Genomic DNA, 14,171 nt, shown 5'->3' with positions numbered 1-14,171 from the left:
TAAAAAATATAAATGTAGAATTAATTTAAGAATTAAACCAATTAAAAAAGTACTGCAATCCAGGATTTTGATGATTGAAGGACCATTAGTTACTTTGTACGCTAAACTTAATGTCTGTCTTTTATCACATAACGTGAGAAATTATTCTGTTGCATATCATGATCTCTACTCTCTTTTTTTGTTCTTTATGATTCTGTATGTTTAATATGTCAAAAATTAATTTGTAGTTGGTTTACAACTAAATGTAGCCCATCAACTTGTGTTTTTATGTTTGTGTGTATGCATTTGGTACATACCAACTACATAATGTACATGTATGTATTGTGTGCCTGTTTTCCTCTTGTGTAAAAAGCACATTGCCACAAATCTTGATCAAAGTTTGTTTTGTTAAAGCACTATATAACAACATGACATGAAATATAACATGAGTTCTTTTGCTACTATATCACTCGAAGAAAGACATAAGTAGGACTAAAACCATGCCAAACATGAAGGCAGTAGGCCTGGAGGAATAAGCAAAAAGCTAATTTGAGCAGTTCAATATTTCCATCACCCAGCTGTTTCACCACTCTTCAGTATCCCTTCCCCTGTTTAGTGTCTTGATTCGCCGAGTGATGCGTTTACAGAGGCGGATATTTTTAGTGCATAAGGTTTACCTGTTCTGCTTCACACAGCAGCTCATCCCTCATGTTATGAGGCAGCTCCCCCCCCTAACAGAAGATTGTTACAGTTCTCCATGTATGTCTGTGCATGGCTCAAGTCTCTATGTCAGCACAGTTCAAGATTTAAGCACACTAGCAACCATTGTGCTCTAGAGTTTTGTTGTATCAGCTATTCATTCCTGACATTTGGAGATAGAGGACATTAAATAAATATAATTCTGGGTGCATGCCCTTTTTGATTACAACCATGCAGCATGATCAATACTGTAATAAAATATAAATAGTAGTTAATGTATATAATACATATTTGATTAGTAATTCATTAGTAAGTAAAGTGACTCAAACTGAATTGGTTTGGAAAGCTAACCAAAATTGTACATTGCATCTCATTGTTCCCCAACATATAAAGACATGCAGTAAACAACAATAATGATTATTATAGGCAGTATGGGATCCCTTGGTGACTTTCCACTGTTTCAAGATCAATGATGTGTCATCTTCAGACATCATAGAGATTTGCCCTGGCCCTTCCCCACAGGAGAGTTGGACGCTTAAGCATTTGTCAATGCAAATATCCAGAGTTGACATTAGGGACGTTCAGTATTGCGGTTTATTCAGATCCCAGAGAAAGAAAACAACCCATAGAGGACAAAGAGCATCTTAATAAGCATGGGGGGGGAGAGAGAGAGAGAGAGAGAGAGAGAGAGAGAGAGAGAGAGAGAGAGAGAATGAGACAGGCAGTTGTTTACTCTTGCCTTTGCTTAAATATAACCATGCAGAGTACCACAACCCACTTTGAACCCATTCTAAAAAGCTGACTGCTATTCTTAAACAAGTAATAAAATCTCGAATCAACCTGAAATTGAGCATGCGTAATCAGGCAATGAGATCTGAGTATTTAGTCTGCAGGTGTACAGTAATAAACCGGTTTCTAGTGTAATTACACAGCAGAGGCCAGAGCTCTCATCCCATCAGCCCGCTTCATCAGTACAGAAAAAATAAAGAAAAAGAAGGAACCCTTTCTTCCTCAATCCTTCTGACTCACTGGCGGACAGATGGAGGGGCACTGACCACACAGCAGGAGGGAACACTCTGGTTTAACATCAGCCCACATACCTGCCCAAAGGAATGAACAGGGCAGTCATAGGCCATGTATTACCATGAGATGTTTTTAAGACAGGAATATCAAATGAGAGGAATGATATCAGCGAGAGGGATATGATGACTATTCAATATTTGCTATGCGGCATAAAAAGGCAATACCATATGATTTTCCTCAAAAATCGTGATAGATAAAGTTAGTAATGCTCCAGCGTCAAAAAATGCATTAGATCTTCTGCATGAACTCATGTTGATTTTGCAAGGATCAAAAGAAAACACTAAGAGGCTTCATGTTTAAATGTCAAAAGAAGCGTATATGGCTTTTAGTGTGCTAATCTATATGACAGAGAGATGACTTGCTTCGTGGCAAGCGAGCAGAGAAAAGCAAGGATAGGAGGGGGGACAGATCGAGGGCGGGGTTTGGCAGACAAAGGGAGTTACAAGGAGATGTGGGGATAGCGCTTCAGCATTCACCCATGCAGGAGGCCATGAAAGGGGTGGGGACAGGAAGGTCGGAGGGTGATGGAGCGCCACTGTCAACCCTCCAAACACATGCACACGTACAAACACTCTCACATAAGCTAACAGGAGCTCCCCATAAATCACCCTCGCTAACTGGTGTCTGATTCTGAGTAGCTGCTAGTTGCAATCCATCCACGCAGCTTTTAAATGTAGCATGTTGCAACTTCTCATCTTCTGCCAGAGCTACACATGTAGTTTCTACCGACATCACACTCAATTACATTTACACCCCTGAAAGGAGTTGAATTTGCAGAAATGAGAGGCATGAGTATACTGAGACACTTTTACAGGCATCCTGTGTTTTCTCCTATTTCATCCTTAACAGCCCCCTGGGTTCTTTTTTTATTTATTAAAGTCTCATTCAGTAGCCTACCCATTATAGCGGCAGTTAAATTCACCATGACCATTTTGAAAATAAACAAGATGAAAATGATCATCCAGCAGCCAAGGTCTCTGTATCTACACCCAAGTAGTCAATAAAATAAATAACTGCTCAGTTATTGTACTTGCATTTATTGCATTTTTTTTATTTTAACTCTCCTCATGTTTGCACTGACTTTGCCTTTTCTCAGCACACTTCATTTTGTGTTTGCAAATCTTTTCGAATGGTCCCTGAGGTCAATTACAGTCTCCACATATGAATGGAACTGGGGGAAAAAAATAAATTATTTCCTAACAAAGCTTCAACTCTTTCCAATTAATTCCAGACAAACAGACAAAAGCAAGTCATTTCAATTGATCCTAAAAGCTATTTTGTAACAGGGGGGCTTTTGTGGTGTGTTGCCTGGTGACACGGGTGTACTGTGGGGGAGGGGCAGGAGCCATGGCCAGGCCCACTGTACCAGGCTCGTCATTCATCCAAATGATGAAAAGCTTCCTGAACGCAACCTAATGAGGAGGTCCTAGAGAAACTGAGGCAAGAGAGGGAGACGGAGGGAGAAACCGACCATTAGAGAGATAACATTTAGGAGGAAAAAAAGAGTTTCCTGGACCGACCGGCGATTTAGAGGGGCGACGGGGAGTCCGTCCTATACCAGCCCCCGACAGTGAACTCCAACAAATGGTTGTCAAGCAAATAAAAAGTGAAATTAATGGAGGGAGGTAGTGTGGAGGGTAAGATGGAAGCTTTATCCACTGGGAGGGCTATAAAGAGGCTTCAGTAATCACACCACCCATTGCATCACAGTGGTACAAGTCAGAGCTCTGTTGTAAGAGGGACTATAACACGGCAAATTACCTCAAAAAACACAAAGAGAGCATCAAGATTAACAAACACTTGGAAAAGGAAAAGAAACAAACACTGGTCAGCGATCTTTGTAAGGATTGTAAGGAGCATTTACTGGTTTAATTTTTCATAATACACAAAATGAAAACACTTCATCCTAAATGATCTATGCCCAGTACAGAAATGTGGTTGGCCAGGAGAGGATGAAATAGACCAGCAATTGTCCAAATCCATGTAGAATATAATTCACCTCAAAGATTAAGCTCCTTTCAGACCTTATATTAAAGACCTAAAACATAATAGTTTGACAAATTGAGGTTTGATCAACAGGGGAACACTTCTGCACTGAACCAGCGCCTGCAGGAACCTGGAGGCAGAGGAGTGGAAGAAGCTAGGTGATGAAGGATGATTGCCATTTTTCTGAATGTACAGAACAGAAATCATCTTTAAAGCCTTCCCAAGACCGCCTAACAGAAACACTGCAGGTAGGAAAGCCAATTATGCCTACTTATGAACGGTGGAAATATGTAATTTTGCTCTATGTGACACAACAGGGAAAGTACAAGATCCCTAGGTTAGACTGAAAGTCAACTACCACAACTAATGGTGCAATGAAAGCCTCATTAATTTGACTTCTGAAAGAAAGAGGCATTTTTTCATACACCGTAAAACAATGAAAACTCAAAACATGGTCAAATCCACAGTGAAATACAAAAAATCTTATTTTATGGCAAATCTTCCAAAATACACAAGGTATAAGTGACTAATGATGAGTAACATGGGGACATTTACAATCAGAAGTTCTTGCCAGTCCCTTTGAAGGGTCTCTGGAGGATTATTTTCACAGCGATGGCTTCTTGCTGCCTTGATGGAAGTAAGGGAGTTAGGGAGGAACAGACTATGATTACAGCAGAGCTTCTACTCATTCAACGCCTCGCCTTCAAAGACTGCTCAATACAACCCAAAAGGTCACGGGTCAGACTTTCAGTAATTCTTCAGTCCCTTCCCAATCAATACAAGACGGGAGGAAAAGCTGCAGGAGAGCAAAGCCCCGCCAAAACAGAAACTTTCCACAATGAATGATTTTGAACTTGAGCCACCAAGTACAAGGTGTGTTCCAGGTTAGGTTCATTCAGCAAAATTAAATCTGTATTTACATCACAATTACTCAGAAACCCATGAGTGACGAAGGATTGCTCTACGCTTGCATAATTCTTAATTTTTCATGCTCATACAGTACTAAACACTTGAATGATGAATTTGCTGATTATTGGATTCAAAGATTAATTTGTAAGGCACAATTTGACATTACATTGCAACACCTTAAAATGATATTGATTATTTAATAATACGAGATAAATGAGGGACAGTGTTGCATGGTTTGTGAGACGACTCCACTGCATCACAACTCTGTATTTTACAAATTTCCACTTTTAGCAATGCAATTCAATCAACACGTTATTTTTTTAGATTCAGAGCATGACACACTAGAATTACACTATTCTCACTGAAATATGCATTTTCCTTACAGAAACACATTAATAAACTAACTTGAAGGCTAGTGTATACTCGCTGAATTGTTTATAAAAACGTGAATCCATTTCTGAGTGTACACCAACTTAAAATTGCACCTCAAAGGCATGTGTTAATCTATCTGGCAATCAAACTGATTCTCGCTCTCATTCAAACATTTCCATTGAACATTTAAAAAAAAAAAAACGAGCTAAAACTTCAAACGAATAACATGCGATTGCTACCAGATATTGAAGCCATAAATAAGACACTGTACATTGCTGCAGTACAAATCATCAGGGTAACTCTATTGTTTTCTCTGCACCCTGTTCAGTTGATGAACTCTGTGTCCATACATGTATTGATTTTCATTTTCCTCATGCAGCTATACCAATATAATATAAATATATTATATAAATTAGGGGGATCGAAGGAGTTTTACTAATGCAGAATAAAAAATAAAATGTGATAAAATAGTGACCTTTCAATCTGACCTTTGAGAAGAAAGAACCTTTTGGGAGGCCTTAAAAGGTTGCATGTGTTTGACAGCGCCAGCCACTGAGCTGAAGTGACTTTACTCTTCGGCCAGTGAGACATCCATGCTTCCCTCCCTATCCCGCTGAGTGGAAAAGCTGTATTTGCCACAACAGCACAGCAGTGTGCTGTCTACACACAGCCCGGGAAACAACAGGCTTCTGCGAGCCTTTGTCCATCTCTGTTTTACAGAGTATATATAACAGAAGCTTCAAAAAGTCCTAACTCAACACAGTGTGCAACAGTACAGTATCACTAAAACTGCTGCAAAGTCTCAGCGTGTCCACAGAGGAATGTGCATATCCTTGATGCCTTTGATTTAAAGTAAGATGAGACACGCACTGTGTGTGAGAGAAAAGAGGAGTACAGAGAGTCAGATTGACTATGATGATGTTGTAAATCAACCATGGCAACAACACTGAGAATTTAATATTAAACTAGAGTGACTTCAAATAAGAGATTTGGTGGTCAAGCCAGAGAAGATTTATCTTGATGCCTGCACCAGTGAGTGGGCTGTTGGGTTGCTTCGAGCTTATTGCAGTCTTACAAAGCTGCTTGGACTGCTCTCAGCATGAGCACTTGTTAATGCTAAACTCAAAAGCTTGAATTTCTAAGCAGCACTGTAGATGAACATCAGAAAGTTCATTACACTCAAATGAATGATATTCAAATGACTCCACACCCGGGGAAATTAAGTACATTTACAGCAGAGCAATACCCCGATGACTGGGACGGGACTTTGTGATTGGAATATGTGATTATATGTGATTACGATATTTCAACTACATTGTTTTCATTTGTAGGGAAGACAGATCACAACTTCATCAAACTTAATAAGTGGTTGTGGTTGCAGTTTCTGCCTGTGTCAAATCTGCATTGCTCAATCATGATTTCTATACTGACAACACAACTAGACAACAATAATAAGATCATTTAAGATTATAAATTCAGAATGTAAAGATAACAACTAGCACACACACATACAGGTTCAAAGAACGGATTGAAAATAAAACTCAGTTGAGATATTTTCTTAAATGAGAGTAAGATGAGAGGATCAATAACCTCATGTGTGCACATTAAATATGACATTGGAGCCAAAAGTCTGCCTACCAGCATATTTAAAGCTCACTAATTAACACATTATATCTCGTTTATTTAATCTGCACAAAAACGCCGTCCATTGTGGTTTCACAGGGGGTTATGTGTTGGGACTATTTATTGGCTGGGTACAATTACTTCCTTCACTGTGAGGTTCCCAGGCAACCGGTGGAGACTCCATGTGGATTTTGTTAATTTTGGACAGTGCCAGGCTACATCAGATATAACAGAGTGGAGCTGATCTTCTCACCTACTGTAACTCTCGGCAACAAAGCAAATCAGCGTATTTCCCAAAATGTTCCTTTAATTTGGTTTAGAGTGAATGCATGCAATCTAACTGAATGTAAAGAACTTAAAAAAATGTTTGCCCCAGTAAACACATACATGCCTACAAGTGCATCACTATAAGACAAAAGAAGAGACTTACTGGCTGCCTGAATACGGGCCTTGCGGCTCACCACCAGCCCAAAGGAATTCTGGGCCATACACTCGTAGTCGCCCTCGTCAGATGAGCCATCAGATTTGGTCTTCTGGAAGTGAGCGACCAGGAGTGAGCCATTGATGAAGGTGGTGTGATGCTGATCCTGAGTTAAAAGCAGGCCGTTGTGCCTCCACTGTGTCATAATTGGGGGGATGCCGTTCACCTGGCAGTGGAGCACGAGGGGCTGCTCCTGTACAGCGATGATGTCACTGGGCTCCAGTGTGAAGGAGAGCTCCGCTTCACACATCACACCTAAAGAGACACACACAAATGATCACTATATAGTTGAGTGTGAAAGCTCATTCTTGATCTTGTAAACAGTAGTTTATTAAAACAATTCTAACTCAAGGGGCCAGATGCATAAAACTCTGTGTAGAGTCACGACTAAAACTGTGTGATCGCACAAAGATAGCATACGCATTTTTTTCGTCAGATTTATAGAGCCGCAATACACGCCTGATTCGGTGTTATAAATCTCAATCACTGTGGAGCTGGGCGCATGTGCACAAGCTTCGTTTCCACTTGCACAGGTAGCCATAAATGGATGTAGAAAGGCCTATACACATCCGTTTGCATAACAATACTCGTGGCTGCTCCACCACGACACAGTGGCTATTGTGTAGCGTCCGTACCACTAATTCATCACGTCTTTGCAAACTATCATTTAATGTCAGAAGGATGATTAATGATTCATTCAAAGCGCTCATGTTGAAACAGACTTATATAGTACTTCACAATGCAGGATCCAATTAAATGATCATTAACAGGAAGATGATGGCTCAACTGGCTCATTTATTTAGTTGTTTTTTAATAAAAAATTTAAAAAAAATGTTTTTTGATTGACATTTAACAGAACACGTATGTATGTAGCCTGCAAAAATAATAACACAAATCAGTGAAACTGGCACACAACCTAGAAACAATGTTACCCATGTTTCAACTTATATTCAATTTCCTCCTCATCTCCCACAGCTAAAACCGTGTGTTTGTCTGATCTGAAGTATGTGCAAGGTGTGCACATTCTTCCTTTATAAATACCAGTTTATGTGTTGGAAATGGCGCAGGCATGGATTTATACATCTGGCAAAAGGCCTTTTTCATCTCATAGTTTTCCTCTAGAGTTTGCTCAGTTGTCAAACTCCATTGAAGTTCCAGAAAAAAGCTAATAAGTTGACACTGAGTTAAAGGTCCCATGGCATGAACATTTCACTTTATGAGGTTTTTTAACATTAATATGAGTTCCCCCAGCCTGCCTATGGTCCCCCCAATGGCTAGAAATGGCAAGAGGTGTAAACCGAGCCCTGGGTATCCTGCTCTGCCTTTGAGAAAATGAAAGCTCAGATGGGCCGATCTGGAATCTGCTCCTTATGAGCTCATAAGGAGCAAGGTTACCTCCCCTTTCTCTGCTTTGCCCACCCAGAGAATTTGGCCCACCCATGAGAAAGAGAGAGACATCATGGCTTGCAAACAAGCAAAGTGGCAGTTGGTCAAGGCCAACTCCACCTTGCCCCCCCTCTCTCCTCCTCAATAACATTTAAAGCTAACAATTTTTTTTTAATCATTTTCTAACTGCTCTTTAATGTTTTATGTAAAGCACTTTGAATTGCCCTTTTGCTGAAATGTGCTATACAAATAACGCTGCCTTGCCTTGCCTTGCCTAGAGACACAGAAATGGCACGTCCTAAGGAAAGCTCATTGTGGGACTGGCTCTAGTGGCTGTAATTCTGCACCAAGGCTGAATTTCGGGAAAGAGACTTCAGATACAGTATTAGGCGACCACTAAGGCCTATATGAAAGCATCCAAAAAGCAGCATGTCATAGGACCTTTAAGATTTAGGGGATAATATGCCAACCATGAACATGGGATAGGATCAAATGCACCATACAAGCATGTGTACTCTTGTGTACTAAACACTCACACATGCATGGCCTTGTACGTACTGTATGTACTATGCCAGTTAACCAGTGGCACCAACTTTGTCACCGTGATAACTGCTCTTTTTCATTCTCACCACTCAACACAAAATGATATGTGACTACATTGATTTGGAGTGATGCTTTCCACTTTATAATAACGTGAGATTAGATTTTTGTATTTGTGGTTTGTGAGGGTAAAGACGGGTGAGTGGGAGAACAATAAATACAGGATGTAAACAGCCTGACCTGACTTGGTACTATAAAAGAGGAGCTTAGCGGGCTCTCTTGGTATCATGTTTCAGCTGCTGATGGACTAAGCACTACCAGTCTCTGCCCCAGGCCCTGGAATCTGGTGGGAGGGGGGGGGGCTAGGGGAGGGCAGTGGAGGGGGGGGAAAGTACAAGGGTCAAAACAGAGAACCTCCGGCTTCATCCCTCAAATTCCAGCCAAGAAGTACTTCCCCTTAGGTGAAGACAAGGAATTCATTGAAACACTCGTCCATGAAGATCACATATGGAGTTTAATTCAAAGAAACATTTCCTCTACTTTCTTCTTGCTCTGTATCCTTTTTTTTATGTGACTACCCCCCCCCCTTTTTCACTCAACAAGCACAGAAAGTAAATGGCCATGGAACCCGAGAGACATCAGTGCTATCACTTGTGAAAAACAAGGGGGTGGTGGTGGTGGACAAATATTTAACCCTTAGCTGGCAGGCGATGATCACCTGTTGGCCTGTCTGGGCTGCTGCTCTTCAAAACGATGCTGGCCACAGAGCTCTGTCTCCTTTGGTACAACAAACATCATGTTTTCACATGGCATGCAGCCAGCAGAGAGGAAAAAAATATACAAAGCCTGCAGCCACACATTTTTTTATACTGAGCAAAATGTGTTCTGGACAAATTTCAGGATCTTAAATGTGTTCAGATCGAGATTGACAGACATATTGAAGGCTTTGTATTTTAAAATTACATAAGTCAATGGTATCATGCCTTGCAGCAAACAGAATAATAACAGTTTGGTGTTCAATGTGTTACAAAGACATTGATTTGGAGGTGATTAAACAGCTTTATTGATGTACTTCCTCATGACTTCAATCAATCAGTTTCTTCCATTAGCTACAACATTGTGAAAGTTCTTCGGCTTTGGGTATTCATAATGAATAAAGCATGTTGCTAGAGTGACTGGCTAATGCAATTCAGAGCTCTGGGTGGCTACAAGGTTACAAACAACAAAAAGGTTAGCGAAAATCATTTTGAGGACATCACTGAATCATCTGACAGATCCAATGAGACAAGGGAGATAAAAGGACAAAAGAAACAGGGGATAGCCGGATTTTGCACTTTGTGTGGTTTAGGTTAATGTCATCTGTGAATGCTGGGCATCCAGAGGGTGTGCAGAGAGGAGAGCTCAGCTGTGGAAACTGGTGGCAAGAACACCGCCTCCTAGCCACAGAAACACATGTTCACAGACATGAATCTATACAGGCCTGGATTTTCATGGTTAGATAAGGAGACAGACGGACACACACACACACACACACACACACACACACACACACACACACACACACACACACACACACACACACACACACTCACATCCTAATGCAGAGGAAAAAGACACTAACATGTCAGATTACCGGGTGAAACCAGAGACAAGTGTTGGCTAAGTGTGGCTTATGCTCTGGCTTACTATTGACAGATAAGTGTGGCTGTCTGGCACAAAGGTTTACTGCTGCAACAGTAAAGTTCGAATCACACACCAGCTACTGACAGACTGTTGTTCCCAGACATGAGCACCACTGATAGAGCTAAGTGAGCCGAGGACACACCACACACTTCTTGCTGCCTGCAAGACAACTGCCTGGCATCATATGATGCACTTATGGAAAACAGTTTTTGGATTGATTTTAGATATTAGTATCTTATAAATTCATAAGTAGAGGGTTTTTTGTAGTTTTTTTTTTTTGTCTAAATTACTTACTTTTTTCTCCTTATTCTCTCAGCATCCATCTGCTGCAGCTCACTCTTATTCACCATAACAATGCATACAACCTATTTATAAATAACTACTTTAATTTGCTGCAGCATCATTTGAGGTTTGTTTGAAAAGTGGAATGTTTTGTACACAATAGACAAGAGTTGTGGATTTATCCTCCATCACATTTCACTGTGGACGGAAAGCTAAAGCAGTATTACCACTTTAAACAAAATGATGCACACCACCTATATTCCACAGGGGTGGTGAGTATTAAAGAGGGATAGACTTACAAATGTATCAGGAAGTGTCTTCCAGCAGGCACAGCAAAAGTCATATATTTGCATTTAGATCAAGTACATGTGCAAGGATAAAACAGCAGAGAGTCACTAGTATGAATGAACTACTAGAAAGAGCATCAACAGAACAGCTTGGTTTCTTTTTATATAGTCTTTAGTGTCTGGCTAAAAAGCAATAGTTATTCTATTTCCAGGGGGAAGAGCATGCATAGAGCAAAGACACTTGCATTCCCTTCTATAGGCTTCTGCTTGATCAATTATTAATCATTACACTTCTTTTCTAGCGACGATAACACAGAAATGACAGTAATATAGGTAATGCAACACGAGAATGCTGAGAAATATGTGTTGGCATGGTAGTAGATGTATCGCAGCTGTTGCACAATTCACCTCTCAATGTACAATCTTCTCTCACAGAAGTATTCACCTGTAGTATCTTTCTATAACTGTCATAACAGTAATAAACTAAACACATCTGGATCAAATATAATGACTTTATAGAAACTTGAGTGAGCAGGAACAGAAGTTAAGTGAAAGTACTCAGTATTTTTCTCTTACACGCTTTGATTTAACACTGACTTCTTTTTTCTGAAGCTTGAAAGACACAAGCTAACTCAGTCAGTCCATTCAAAGCAAACACTTGCCCTTTCATATGCATCATGAAAGCCTCTGAATGATCTACTGCATTTTGAGCTCTTCAGGCCGTAACAGATATAATGCAGATATTGTTCTTACTGCCTTATTTTAACTGTGCTTAAAAAGTCCTAAAAAGTGTCCATATCTCAACTGAATCTAATCTCCGAGGCAGACTCTTTCTTTCATGTGATGGGTAGATTGGTACTACATCCATCACAGAGCTGTGCTTCTGAAGTTTTTGTTCCCAGTTATCTGACTGAACATGTTATGAACTACTGTGTACTAGCCTTTATGATTCCAGTCGGGGCCTTTGTGGTATGCTTTGCAAATACCCAATACTCTCTCCTGCCGCTGAATTAAGGGGCCTCACATCGAGAGAGAAACTGCCTATCATAGTGAACAAAGGGGCGAAAAAGGAGGAGAGGGACAGTCTTGACATTTAATCTGTACAAATATTCTTCCCAGCAGGCAATAACCACAGTCTTTTAATCTATCCTCAGACCAATAACCAGGGTGGCGTGCTGTAAGGACTCACCATTCAAGAAGTCAATCTTCTTAAAAACTCCCCTGATATGAAACTCCCATCTATCAGAGTATGTCACTTTTTAAAGTTAGGTTTGGGGAGTTAAGTAGCCTAGTAGGATATTTTGACCACTTTTAAGATAGAGGTAAGAGCAAATTCAAAAGCCTATATGCATTTAAAAACTACAATATCTTCGGTTAATATCTAGTTGATAATGTATATCATAAATATATAGTAAATATACAATATATATTAATACCCCCTCCCTCCCTGCTGAATGTGTACTATTGAGTCCATGTGATTAACAATAACATTGGGAAATTGGCTCTAATTCTGCAGCCCTGTTAGAACACCTGATTAAAGGCAGTCATGAGGAGAACTACAGTAGAAACTAAGTATTTTCTGCACAATTCACTGCTATTGTATCGCAAAAATGTGGCTTTCTCAAAGCACCAATTAGACACCTTTCAGTAGAAGATCATTTACATTCTTCGAATCGTGTTCCCATCAACATAAACACGAAAACAATCCAGGAACTCTGCTGACTACATTGCACGTGGCTACCGAGTATTATTATGGTGCTCATAAGACATCTAGGTTTGAATGTATAGCATATTGCGCATATTGTATGAAGTGATGGCGAAACAACACAAGTTCTGCAGAATGGACATACAATTTAACTTTAAATATGGTCTACTAGGCTACCAAGTTTCCGCGTGTAACTCAGTAACCTGCAGGTACAAATTCCACAGTGCACACGGCTCCTGCACCAGCCTTCACATTGGCATTTACAGCCGAAATACTAACGGACACCGGAGAGGGGCCAAGTTCAGGGTTACTGGTCAGCAGCAGCGCAATATCGCTGCTTGTAGCATGCACACTAACAGCGGTTATCCTACACAAGCAATCACACCCTGCAGCACTACTCTCTACTCCGGTAATAAAATAATGCCACTTACCGATTAAAGCATTTACGAGTATTCCCAAAAAGCACGGAACAAGGCGGCGGTGCCTTGTGGATGCCATTTAAACACTTACAGAAAATATTCCAGCACTTGCCAAGAAGACAACGTGAGGTGAATAGACTGGGGCTAAAAACACACACAGAGATATCCAGCTTCAGCAAATAGGCTACATGTTCCGACCTACAGTACTACAGTTTGGTGGCTTGCTGGGGTCGAGCACGCTTTCGCCATTTTAGCCATCTATCAGGAATCTGTCAGCATCCCGCTCTCTCTCTCCTCCTCACTCACTCTGCTGTATCCCAAAGACAGCCTCTCTCTCTCGCTCTTTCTCTCTCTCTCTCTCACACACACACACACACACACACACACACACACACACACACACACACACACACACACACACACACACACACACACACACACAGAATATGCTCTCGGAACAAAAGAGCAGACTGCTTCGCTCCCAATGCATGACAAACCTGCAACAACTGCATGACTTCTGCATGTCAATAAAACAGCTAATGTAGCATGCTAGTACAATAGACTACTACTAACCAAAATAAAAAAAACAATGATGTAGCCTCTAATAGGCTGCTGATAATGTGTCTAACAATAATCCAGATACATTAATGTAACACACTGTGGCCACAAAAATCTTTCGTCATTGGTTGCACATATGTAGACAAAATATAGGCTATGATGAAACAACATATAAGATA

General features: G+C 40.5%; 1 protein-coding gene across 1 annotated transcript in view; it reads right to left on the bottom strand.

The window, feature by feature from the left end:
* The window catches only part of igdcc3 (immunoglobulin superfamily, DCC subclass, member 3), a 57,564-nt gene extending 43,895 nt beyond the window's left edge, over nucleotides 1–13,669 (bottom strand). The window contains exons 1-2 of the mRNA XM_078257339.1: nucleotides 13,447–13,669; nucleotides 7,082–7,387 (exon numbers count right to left, since the gene is read on the bottom strand). Coding sequence (XP_078113465.1) covers nucleotides 7,082–7,387; nucleotides 13,447–13,513 — 373 coding nt within the window. The 5' untranslated portion in view covers nucleotides 13,514–13,669. The remainder of the gene's footprint in view (nucleotides 1–7,081; nucleotides 7,388–13,446) is intronic.
* Between the last annotated feature and the right edge of the window lie 502 nt (nucleotides 13,670–14,171).

The sequence above is a fragment of the Sander vitreus genome, chromosome 1 (assembly GCF_031162955.1).
Source record: "Sander vitreus isolate 19-12246 chromosome 1, sanVit1, whole genome shotgun sequence".
NCBI lineage: Eukaryota > Metazoa > Chordata > Actinopteri > Perciformes > Percidae > Sander > Sander vitreus.
Note: the sequence above shows the minus strand (reverse complement) of the source record. Positions and strands in the feature narration are given on the sequence as shown.